The sequence below is a fragment of the Hemiscyllium ocellatum genome, chromosome 30, assembly GCF_020745735.1.
Source record: "Hemiscyllium ocellatum isolate sHemOce1 chromosome 30, sHemOce1.pat.X.cur, whole genome shotgun sequence".
NCBI lineage: Eukaryota > Metazoa > Chordata > Chondrichthyes > Orectolobiformes > Hemiscylliidae > Hemiscyllium > Hemiscyllium ocellatum.
In genome coordinates, this window is record NC_083430.1 from 22,684,717 (window position 1) to 22,696,840 (window position 12,124).

At 43.0% G+C, this 12,124-nt stretch overlaps 1 protein-coding gene across 3 annotated transcripts in view; it reads left to right on the plus strand.

Moving 5' to 3' along the window:
• Positions 1-12,124, plus strand: part of LOC132830138 (disks large-associated protein 2-like) — a 297,766-nt gene that overhangs the window by 250,416 nt on the left and 35,226 nt on the right. For all 3 annotated transcript variants that reach the window (XM_060847644.1, XM_060847645.1, XM_060847646.1), the window contains one exon: positions 3,309-3,649. In XM_060847644.1, the coding sequence (XP_060703627.1) occupies positions 3,309-3,649 (341 nt within the window). The remainder of the gene's footprint in view (positions 1-3,308; positions 3,650-12,124) is intronic.

The following is a 12,124-nucleotide window of genomic DNA, read 5'->3' on the forward strand; positions in this document are numbered from 1 at the left end:
GTTCCTGATCAGTACACACATACAATAACAACTCAATACATGACAACACTGTCCGTCACCCTAACCAGATCAGTGGGAATTGCAAACTTCTGACCAGCTTGTGATTTGAAGAATGTTCTGTCAACATAGTCAAATTAAAATATTAATATATTTAACATTTTAAAAGTGATGAGTGTTAATGTTGATTGCACTTTATCTTTTCCCCTGGTGGCATTATACAATATTTCTTGTAGAACTTAAGGAGTTTAGATGAGTATATGAATACAGAATGTTTGAAGGGATATGGGCCAAATACAGACAGGCAGGATTAATTTAGTTTGGGATTATGGTCGACATGGACTGGTTGGTCCAAAGGGTGTGTTTCCGTGCTGTATGACTCTATAACTCTGAATAAAGGAAGTGGTAGGTACTGAGTCCCAGTGACAAAGGTGAGGCTGTTGTGTACGCTCTTTTGCCAGCCCCACAACTGTTGTTTCAACATCCACTCATGTTGGGCACAACCAGTTCTACCCAGTTTCTGGCACATCTGCTTTTGCTAAAACACCCCTCAGTGCAGCAACGATCCTTTTTTATGTCCATTCAAGGGGTGTGGACATAGCAGGCTAGACCAGTTTTTTTTTTATCTATTAATAATTGCCTTGGAAAAAGTGGTCATGAGCTGCCTTTCTTGGGGTTTAGGAAAACCCACAGTGCTGTTGAAAGGGTTTTCCAAGATGTTGATCCAGTGACAAAAAGAATGGTGATGACGTTCCAAATCAGATGAGTATGTAACTCGGAGGAAAACTTGCAGATGAGGCCGTTCCCATGTCTTTGCTGTTCTTGCCCTTCTAGGCTGTAGAGGAGGCAGGTTTGGAAGGTGTGATCAAATATGATGAATTAATGCAGCACATATTGTGGATAATATACACCTGCTGCTGTGTGTCAGTTTGAAGGGAGGGAATATTGATGTGCAAATAGGCAGCCAAACAAGCTCCTTGTCCTGGACAATGTCCGGCTTCTTGTTCAGGCAAGTGAAGAGTATGCTGTCACACTCATAACTTGTGCCTTGTAGATGATACCATGAGGTGAGCTACTCACCCAGAATTCCTAGCCCCGATCCACTTTTATAGTCAGTATATTGCTATGGCAGCTTCATTTCCATTCCTACTCAGTCATAACTCTAAGGATGGAGATAGTACTGGATTCAGCAATGGAAATGCCATTGAATCTCAAGAGATAATTGTTAGAAATTTGTATTGTGGAAGATAATCATCGCCTGATACTTGGGTGGCAGAAATATTCTTTGCCACTTATAAATTCAAGTCAACACTGTTTTTTGTCTAAGTCTTACTGCTTATTGATGAGGGCTACTTCAGTAAATCAGGTGTTGTAAAAGGTGCTGAACATTGTACGGTCATCAGTCAGTCAATATGACAGAGAGAAGGCCATTGATCAAAAAGCTGAAAATGGTTGAGGTTAAGAAGTTACCCTGAGGAAGTTCTGCAAAGATGTTCTGAAGTTAAGATGATTGACCTCCAGCAACCACAATCATCATCTTTTATTCTGGGTAAGTTTCCAACCAGCAGAGAGTGGAAATCCCGATTGATACCACACTCCAGTCAAATACAGCCTTGATGTTAAGTGCAGTCACTGCCACCTCACCTCTGGAGTTCATCTTTTTAGTCCATGCTTAGACAAAGGTTGTAATGAGGTCAGGAACTGGAGAAAACCAAACTGTGCATCAGTGAGCAGGTTGTCCCTTTGTAAGTGCAGCTTATAGCATTGCAGAGAACCTTATATTATTTTGCTGTTGATCGAGAATGGACTGTTAGGGCATGAATTGACCAGGTTGAGTGTGTCCTAACTTTTGTGCACAGGATGTACTTGGGCATTTTCCATATTGTTGGGTTGCTGCCAGTTTTGTCTCTGTTATCCTTCATATCACTTCAGATGACCCTCTGGCACGTTAAGCTTAACACGGAAGGCTGTTGATGAATGGAGTCCAAAAACACGACACCTTCAGTATGTGCATTTCGAAAAGATGCTCGCACTTTGCAAAGGCTCAGAGCAATAATAACCTCTTAAACAAATATCTTGAAATTCCCATGTGCCGTTAAAGCAATAATGCAAGAATTTATATGAAATATGAAAAGCTAACTGAGAATCATCTTACAAATTTGCACAGTCTTAAATCACTGCCTAAAACATTTTTGATCAGAAACCATCAGTGTAATATTTTTCAAAACTCTCAGGTATCTCTTTGGAACAGTTTAGAATAAGGCAGAGCAAACTCTAATCTTCAGTCCCAGTACCCTTTTCAGTGCTAAGTAAAAAGCAATTGGCAAATTGAAAATCACAGTAAAATGTGTTTTGTCAGTGTTGATGACAGGTCATCTGTTTCTCCACAGATGAGTCTGACTCACTGACTAATTTCCAGTATTTTCCTTTGTGGTATCAGCATGCATTATCATGGAGGCTGTGTAATTTTAGATTTCTCACGGTCCAGATTTTGCTTTTGAAAAGCTGGTTCAATAAAACAGAACTCAAAGCAATAAATCTGCTCCAATTCCTAATAACTTGATAATTGTATCATTGAGAGTTGAATAGTACAATGCAGGATGAGCTAAGGTTTAAATTTAAACCAGTGGTGAGTTAGCTGACCTTGGAGAGTGGGTTACTTCCTTTGCTAGGGCATGGGGGAAAGGAGGATAGCTGCTTCAGATGCTGTTCATAACTCTATTTGAACCATATTGCAATGTAAGGACATACAAAAAATAAGTAGATGTAAACCATAAGGCCCTTTGAGCCTGCTCTGCCATTCAATATAACCCTAACTGACCTCCAGCCTTACATCCACATTCTATTCCGCTCTTCCTATGTCCTTTGAATCCTTGAGAGGCCAAATAACAGCGTGTGTCAGCTTTGACTGCACTTAGTGAAGAACCATGGAGTCATGGCAAAGAATTCTAAAGATTCACAGCCCATCGAATGAAAAAATACCCCTTTTCTTAGTTCTAAATAATCGATGCCTCATGCTGAGCTTTTTCCATTCAAGTGGAACAACGTCTGTGTCTTTCCTGTAAAACCTCATGCTAAATATCCTAGCATTGTAGGTGCTGCATAATGATGCAGCAAATGAACATGATAGTGAATAGATCAGGCTTGTGTCACATAATATGGCTACCACTGTTCCTTTTACCTAAGTGCCAAGGAGATGATCCATTGCACTGTCTGTAACTATAGCTGTGATGAAAACAATGTCTTTCGAAATGCAAAACATTGTGGAACTAAGCATCCTAATGAGCTTCTATCTTAAATTCCAATTCTAGCATTTAATTACAAGAAAGCTCCTCCAATTCCTCCTCGGATGGCCACAAAGCCAATCATCTCAGTGACAGCTCAGAGCAGCACAGAGTCAACCCAGGATGCATACCTGCAGAATGAGGTCCATCGGTCAACCTCCTGGTCAAAAGATCTTAAATCCCAGTGCAATTCAACAGATAGTATTGACAGTGGCAAAGCACTGCACCTGGCACTGGAGTCACGTGCCCCAAGTCGTTCTTCAATAAAGAGCTCCGATGGAATTGGAATGAGTAAAGGCATTCTGAATCGTGAAGAACCAAAGCTACAGCCACGCCAAAGAAAGTGGCGTTCATCTGTTGGGATACAGGTAACCACAGCCACATCTATTTTTTAAAATATCTTTTCTCAAATGAGTTAAAATGAGAGAACCTTCCATTCACAATTAACTAGGTGTCTCTGTGCATGAGTCACTTGGAGTCCTCACAAATTTGTGTTGCCATGGTATGGTTCTTACTCTCCTATTCAATGAACTGATGGTCTCGGCGTTACCTTTTCCCTTGGAATGCTTCACTCACCAATTCCTTTTCTGCACCAACAGACAGTTCAATCATAATTCATATATCTTTCTAAAATGGTTCAGCCTGAAGATAAATTTTGGTTCTTGTCTCTCATGTCTTCAACACAACAACAGTCACCTCCTTCCCCTCCCCTCCCCTACTGAGTAAAGAAAAGGAAAAGAATGACACAAAAAAGAGATCGCTAATTTGATTAAGATTTTGGCCATCTCCTTGATAGCTTGGTGACAAACCGTACATGGTAAAACTCCTGTGAAGTGCAGTGAATCTGTTGGCAAAGGTTTATTATGAAGGCAATGTATAGTCCTTCTCATGCTTAAGTTGATGTAGAGCTGGCCAATGGAAACAGCAAAATGACCAAGTCTAACGCTTGGTTTACCATATCTCTGTGACCTTTAAACTATTTATAGGAAAGTCAACTCTTGCCTTAAAGCAGTGAAATAAGATCTCAACAGGAAGATTAGTGTGAATGCCCTATTCTAATTATCAGTAGACAAGCAGGAAGCTGGAGGAAGGCTGACATAACCTTTCTAGGCAAAAGTGAGGACTGCAGATGCTGGAAACCAGAGTTTAGATCAGAGTGGTGCTGGAAAAGCACAGCAGGTCAGGCAGCATTCAAGGAGCAGGAAAATCAATGTTTTGGGCAAAAGCCCTTCATCAGGAATAGAGGCAGGAAGCCTCCAGGGTGGAGAGATAAGTGGGGGGCAGGGGGGTTGATGGGCCTGGGGAGAAAGTAATAAAGAGTACAAAAGGCAAATGGGGGTGGGGATAGAGGTGATAGGTCAGAGGGGAGGGTGGAGTGGATAGGTGGGAAGGAAGATTGGCAGGTAGGACAGGTCATGAGGGCAGTGCTGAGCTGGAAGGTTGGAACTGGGGTGAGGTGGGGGGAGGGGAAATGAGGAAACTGGTGAAGTCTACATTGATGCCCTGGGGTTGAAGTGTTCCAAGGTGGAAGATGAGGCATTCTTCCTCCAAGCATCGGGTGGTGAGGAAGTGGCGGTGGAGGAGGCTGACCACCTGCATGTCCTTCGCAGAGTGGGAGGGGGAGTTGAAATGTTGGGCCACAGGATGGTGAGGTTGATTGATGCGGGTGTCCCTGAGATATTCCCTGAAGTGCACTGCGAGGTATAACCCTTCATCAGGAATTCTTCCTCCATTCTTGAAGAAGGTTTATACCCACAATACTGAGTTCTCCACCTCCTGATGCTGCATGGCTTGCTGTGTTCTTCCAACTTCTTTCTTGTCTACTTTGGATTCCTGCGTCTGCAGTTTTTGTCTCTAACTATTCTAATTATAGTTTGATTTTCTGTCCAATTTCCTTTCTCACAAACTGGATTGAGTTTTTTGAGGAAGTAACAAAGAGGATTGATGAGGGCAGAGTGGTAGATGTGATCTATATGGACTTCTGTAAGGCATTTGACAAGGTTCCCCATGGGAGACTGATTAGCAAAGTTAGATCTCATGGAATACATGGAGAACTAGCCATTTGGATACAGAACTGGCTCAAAGGTAGAAGACAGAGGGTAGTGGTGGAGGGTTGTTTTTCAGACTGGAGGCCTGTGACCAGTGGAGTGCCACAAGGATCGGTGCTGGGTCCTCTACTCTTTGTCATTTACATAAATGATTTGGATGCGAGCATAAGAGGTACAGTTAGTACGTTTGCAGATGACACCAAAATTGGAGGTGTATTGGACAGCAAAGAGGGTTACCTCAGATTACAACAGGATCTGGACCAGATGGGCCAATGGGCTGAGAAGTGGCAGATGAAGTTTAATTCAGATAAATGCGAGGTGCTACATTTTGGGAAAGCAAATCTTAGCAGGATGTATACACTTAATAGTAAGGTCCGAGGGAGTGTTGCTGAACAAAGAGACCTTGGAGTGCAGGCTCATAGTTCATTGAAAGTGGAGTCGCAGGTAGATAGGATAGTGAAGAAGACGTTTGGTATGCTTTCTCTTATTGGTCAGAGTATTGAGTACAGGAGCTGGGAGGTCATGTTGCGGCTGTACAGGACATTGGTTAGGCCACTGTTGGAATATTGTGTGCAATTCTGGTCTCCTTCTTATCGGAAAGATGTTGCGAAACTTGAAAGGGTTCAGAAAAGATTTACAAGGATGTTGCCAGGGTTGGAAGATTTTAGCTTTAGGGAGAGGCTGAACAGGCTGGGGCTGTTTTCCCTGGAGCGTCGGAGGCTGATGGGTAACCTTATTGAGGTTTACAAAATTATGAGGGGCATGGATAGGATAAATAGGCAAAGTCTTTTCCCTGGGGTTGGGTAGTCCAGATCTAGAGGGCACAGGTTTAGGGTGGGAGGGGAAAAATATAAAAGAGACCTACCGGGCAATTTGTTCACACAGAGGGTGGTACATGTATGGAATGAGCTACCAGAAGAAATGGTGGAGGCTGGTACAATTGCAACGTTTAAGAGGCATTTGGATGTGTATATGAATAGGAAGAGTTTGGAGGGATATGGGCTGGGTGCTGGCAGGTGGGACTAGATTGGGTTGGGATATTTGGTCGGCATGGACGGGTTGGACCGAGGGGTCTGTTTTCATGCTGTACATTTCTATGACTTTATGACTCTTTCCAAATGTACAAGTCCTTGCAGCAAACAGTTAAGTCACACTCTCACTTTTCCACTGTGCCTCTTGAAATAATGTTTCAGTAAACAACTTGATGCTGTAGCTAGGAAAAAGTGAGGACTGCACACGCTGGAGATTAGAGTAGAGAGTGTAGTGCTGGAAAAGCACAGCAGGTCAGGCAGCATCTGAGGAGCAGGAGAATTGACGTTACGGGCAAGAGCTCTTCATCAGGAATGAAGCTGGGAGCCTCGGTGATAGAGAGGTGAATGGAGGGAGGGTGGTCTGGGGAACAAATAGCTGAGAGTATAATAGGTAGATGGATGTGGGGATAATGGTGATAGATCAGAGAGGAAGGTGGAGCGGATTGGTGGGAAGGAATATGGACAGATAGGACAGGTAATGAGAGTGGTGCCAAGTTGGAAGTTTGGAACTGGGATAAGGTGGGGGAGGGGAAATGAAGAAACTGGTGAAGTCCACGTTGATGCCGTGTGGTTGGAAGGTCCCAAGGCGGAAGATGAGGCGTTCTTCCTCAGGTGTCGGGTGGCTAGGGAGTGCCTATGGAAGAGGCCCAGGATCTGCATGTCCTTGGCAGAGTGGAAGGGGGAATTCAAGTGTTCAGCCATGGGGCAGAGGGGTTGATTGGTGCGGGTGTCCCAGAGATGTTCTCTAAAGTGCTCTGCAAATAGGCGTCCTGTCTCCCCAGTGTAGAGGAGACCGCATCAGGAGCAACTGATACAGTAAATATCATGTGTGGAAGTGCAGGCAAAACTCTGATGGATGTGGAAGGCTCCTGTGGGGCCTTGGACCGAAGTGCGGGGGCAGGTGTGAGCACAGGTTTTGCAATTCCTGCAGTGGCAGGGAAAGGTGCCAGGAGGGGAGGGTGAGTTGATGGGGGGCCTGGACCTGACAAGGGAGTCGTGGAGGGAATGTTCTTTACAGAAAGTGGATTGGGGTGGGGAGGGAAATAAATCCCTTGTGATGGGGTCCATTTGTAGGTATTGGAAATCGCGAAGGATGATGCAATGTGTATAGAGATTGGCAGGGTGGAAGGTGAGGACTGGGTTGGGGGGGGGGTTCTGTCCTTGTTGCAGTTGGAGGGGTGGGGTTTGAGGGTGTAAGTGCGGGAAGTGGATGAGATGCACTGGAGGGCATCATCAACCATATGGGAGGGGAACTTGCGGTCTTGCAAGGAGATCATCTGGTGTGTTCTGAGGTGAAACTGGTCCTCCTGGGAGCAGAGGTGGGAGTGGCGGAAGAATTGGAAATAAGTGATGGCATTTTTACAGGAGGCATGGTGGGCGAAGATGTAAATCAGGTAGCTGTGGGAGTCAGCGGGTTTGTAGAAGATGTCAGTGTTGAGTCAATCACCGTTGGAGATAGAGAGGTCTAGGAAGGAGAAGGAGGTATCTGAGATGGTCCAGGCGAACTTAAGGTCAGGGTGGAATGTGCTGGTGATATTGATGAACTGTTCAAGCTCCTCATGGGAGCACAAGGTGGCGCTGATGCAGCCATCAATGTAGCGGAAGAAAAGGTGGGGAATGGTGCCAGTGGAGCTGTGGAAGATGGACTGTTCCACTGATACTGTAACTGTCATGGTGCAGCTTCTTTATGCATTAGTACCAATATTAAAGGTGAGGGCAGACAGATGGCTGTACCTGAAGAGTGCTACTCAACAATTCTTCACAAAACTGACAGCGTTGGTTATATTTTCTAATCAACGTGCTCAGACGTTATTTAACAGCTTTGGAACATGGAGGTCTTGAATCAAGATCTCCTGGCTCACAGGTAGGAATACTACTACTGTACTACAAGAGCTCTGACAGTATTGTACATGCGTAGAAATATGTGTCTATGAGTGTACCATTGGGTGATAGGTATCAGTTTCAAACAAGAATATTTATTGTATATGGGTTTGCACACTGGGGCTTCAAAATACAGAGGTGTTGAGAGATCCACTCCAATGTATTGACAAAATGGAGAAAATAGGGTCCAAATTAGAGTTGTTTTGCTACAAAATGTAAAAGGTTTGCTTTACAAAAGCTGGAACTGATTTGGAAAAACAGAAATTAAACCACAGAATAGTCCCAACCTGGCAGGTACTCATTCTAAAATTGGTCATGAGCTGAGCTTAAGATTATGAACCCTTGATTTTCACCCAAAATTTCATCCTGTGCTTGCCTTACTTCACACCGACCACCTCCACCAAATCCTGATCCACATCTTCATCCCTCTTTTCTGCATGTTGCTCATCAATTTACTCACCAGCCAAACCAGTTTATTGGCCACCCTCATAATTTACTGACCATCCTTTTCAAACTGCAACTTGTCTAGAAATCTAGCACCATTACTGTATCTCACACTGGATCCTGGTCGTGTGTCTCTCTATTCCACAAAGCTGCTTTGATACAATGCCTCTTAATGTCTTAAATTCAAAACTTTTCTCTCATTTATTAATCTCTAGCATCTCATACCTCACACACATTAACCTCTTCCAGCACTGGGAGTTAAGATGCTCTTTATGTTCCTCATACACTGTCAATCTTTGCATGCCCCACTGTCTCCTTTCCATCTTTGAGTGTCAGAGTTTTAATTTGTATCACATTTTGCATTGATGTCTCAAACTCCTCCACCTTGCTATCATGCAAGACTAGGTTATAGTCCAACAAGTTTATTTGGAGATACTAGCTTTCAGAACTAGTTACCTGATGAAGGTGCAGTGTTCTGAAAGCTAGTACCTCCAGATAAACCTGTTGGACTATAACCTGGTTTATGTGATTTTTAATTTTGTCCACCCCAGTCCAACACCGATTCCTCCTCATCATGGCCCCTTGCTGCATCATCCCTTTCTTTAAAATGACCCTTTCAATATCTTTGTTTTGAATGATATTGTTTTAAAATTGTCGAGTTTACAGCACAGAGACTGCTTAACTTGACAGTGTCAAATGTATGCTTCACATGTTCTCCTTCCGACACTTTCCATCTAACCCTGTCAGCCTATACTAAACTAAAATATGCTGTAAATTCAGTTCAGGGAGCAGCAATGGAGAGGGAAACAGAGGTAATGTTTCAGGTTGCTGACATTTTATTTGTGTCTCAACTGCACGGAAACTATTTTATATTTATGGATTCCAACTTTGGACACCTCGACAGTAGAGATATTTTCCATGCAGCTACCTTATCAAAGCATTTCTTTATTGTAAAGATGCTTATCACGTCATCTCCCTGTCTATCTATTTTGAAAGAAAAATGTCTCAGCCTGTTTAACTTTCCTCATAATTCTGGTAGCTTATGAATTAATTTTTGATTGCATCTTCTCCAATCCCTTTTTAGCTCTTTAATGTTATGGAAACCAGAAGTCTAAGTGTGGTAGGAAACAGGTCAGTGTAGGCCTATTAGCTTAATGTCTTTGATAAAGGATGGTTTAACAGAACATAAATGCATAGTGATTAAACAGCGTCAGCATGGCTTCATGAATCATGCCTGACAAATTTACTAGAATTCTTTGAGGAGGAGGCAAGCAGTATAGATAAAAGAGAACCTATGGATGGAATATATTTGGATGTTCAGAAGGCATTTGGTAAGGTACCATACATTAGGCTACTTAATAAGGTAATGGTCCATGGTGTTGGAGGGATCAGTGCTGGTGCCACAATTATTTACAGTACATATTACTAACTTGGATGAGAAAAGCAATCTTTCTATTGCCAAGTTTGCAGATGACGTAGAAACAGGTGGGAAGGCAGATAGTGAGGATGACTTACAGTTTACAAAGGGATACAGACAGATTAAGTGAGTGGGCAAAAGCTCAGCAGATGCAATATAATGTGAGCAAATATAATGATATGCACTTTGACAGGAGAAATTTGAGGAGTTTAATATTATTTAAGTAGAAATAGACTGCGGAAAGTTATGGGCCAGAGACATTCTGAAGACCTTGCCCATGAATCTCAAAAAGCTAGCATCCAAGTTCAGCTGCTAAGAGGGAAGGTGAATAGAATGCTGGCCTTTAAATCAGACAGATGGAATATGAACATAGGGAGGTTTGGCACAACTATATATTGCACTAGTCAGACAACATCTGTAACACTGTGAACAGATTTGGGCCCATTATCTAAGGGAAGATATACTGGAATTGAAGGCAGTCCATTTAAGCTTCAGTAGGCTAATACCAAGCAAGGAGGGACTGCCTTATGAAGAGAGTTTGAGTAGATTTGTCCTATACTCATTGGAATTTAGAATGAGAGGAAATTTATTATAAGATACAACATTCTTAGACTTAGTGTAGATGTGTTCCGATTGTTGGGAAAGTCAAGGACCAGAGGACACAATCGCAGAATAAGAAGTCGCGCATTTAATACAGAGGTGAGGAGGAATGTTTTCTCTCAGAGAAGTGAATCTGTGGAAGTGATTAGCACAGAGGCTGTCGAGGTGGTACATTTAGTGTATTTGACTCTTTCTGCTCTATTGTGGGCTGTTTTCTTCCTAGAATTGAGGGAGATGAAAGAGGGCGGCGATGCAGGTGGGGAGATATCCTGAATGAGTGAGTAAGTGGCGCCGGGGGCAAATAGGCTTGTGTTGCCAGGGTTTGTGATCGGAGACAGCAAGAAAGGCAAGATGCTCAAGGCAGTAATGAGAATGGTACAGTGTGAGCCTTGGTAGGGTACAGTAATACAGATAGAGTGAGTATAGAGTATCAGAAAAGATGATGACAGTAACACCAGTGGAGTAAAGAACATCATTGACTGTCAGGCAAAAGGGGCGCCATAGGGTCTGTATAGATAGTAAATGAGATGAGTGCTATGTAAGGTATGGTGAGAGATCTTGCTCTGTTTCATAGTGAGATGAAAACTCAGCAAAACCAATATTGCCAGGGAAGGTACGATTCAGCCTCAGTGTTTTCTCAATTTCAGAGTGAGAATCCCAACTAACTAATTTCAGCAGTCACCTTTTATGAGGTTTAAAATATACTGGATCATTTATTTATTACACACAGGTGCACCAGAATTGTAAAGCATTGTATCCCCCTCATCTGTCTCGCACAAAGATTAGGTAACAAAAACAGTCACAAATTATAATTGCTTTCATCTTTTTCAAGGGAAACCAATAGTTTCTTAGCTGAAGATGATGCATTCGGTGAAATGCAAGTTGGGAAAAGTTCTTAGTAAGCACCATGGTTTTTTGTGGTTGAATGTCCAGGGTATTGTTCTCAGATGAACTTGAAACTGAAATAAGTTGAAGCAGAGTCCTTCTCAGAGTTGCAAGGTGTCTCTATTTATCACTGACTGTTTAATGACTTGCAACTAATTGATAGCTTTCAGTGTAAAACTGTCTCTGTCTGCAAGTAGCTTCTACTTGTGTCACAGCATGCCACAAACAACAAAGAACATTACAACACAGGAACAGGCCCTTCGGCCCTCCAAGCCTGAGCCAATCCATATCGTCTATCTAAACCTGTCGCCTATTTTCTAAGAATCTGTATCCCTCTGCTCCCTGCCCATTTGGGTATCTGACTAGACACATCTTACATGATGCTATTGTGCCCACCTCTACCACCTCCGCTGGCAATGCATTCCGGGCACCCATCACCCTCTGTAAAAAGGCCTTTCCACGCATATCTCTCAAACTTTTCCCCTCTCACCTTGAACATGTGACCCCTCATAATTGAGTCCCTCACTCGAGAAAAAG